We start from the raw sequence: 235 nt of genomic DNA on the forward strand, positions 1-235 counted from the left end.
ACATCAAGCAGGACAGCTTCGAGGTGCAGCGCTACGAGAACTCAGCCCATGGCTACAGCTGGGAGCTGTGGTGCATGTACATCTCTCCCCCCAAGGACTGGTGGGATGCTGGGGACCCCTCACTGCCCATCAGGTAAGTCATGGAGCATGGGGGCTGCTCACTGCCAGCACTGGGGGGACTGAGGCAATCCACTGCCTGCAGGGCCTGCAGGAGAGCTGGGGAGGGACTTTGGAC

General features: G+C 61.7%; 1 protein-coding gene across 1 annotated transcript in view; it reads left to right on the forward strand.

The window, feature by feature from the left end:
- LOC103811728 (putative polypeptide N-acetylgalactosaminyltransferase-like protein 3) overlaps positions 1–137 on the forward strand; it is a gene marked incomplete at its 5' end in the record, with an annotated part of 38173 nt that extends 38036 nt beyond the window's left edge. The window contains one exon of the mRNA XM_009084717.1: positions 1–137. This exon is cut by the window's left edge and continues 29 nt beyond it. Within this exon, the coding sequence (XP_009082965.1) occupies positions 1–137 (137 nt within the window).
- Positions 138–235: the final 98 nt, after the last annotated feature.

The sequence above is a fragment of the Acanthisitta chloris genome, unplaced genomic scaffold (assembly GCF_000695815.1).
Source record: "Acanthisitta chloris isolate BGI_N310 unplaced genomic scaffold, ASM69581v1 scaffold1011, whole genome shotgun sequence".
NCBI classification, from domain to species: Eukaryota; Metazoa; Chordata; class Aves; order Passeriformes; family Acanthisittidae; genus Acanthisitta; species Acanthisitta chloris.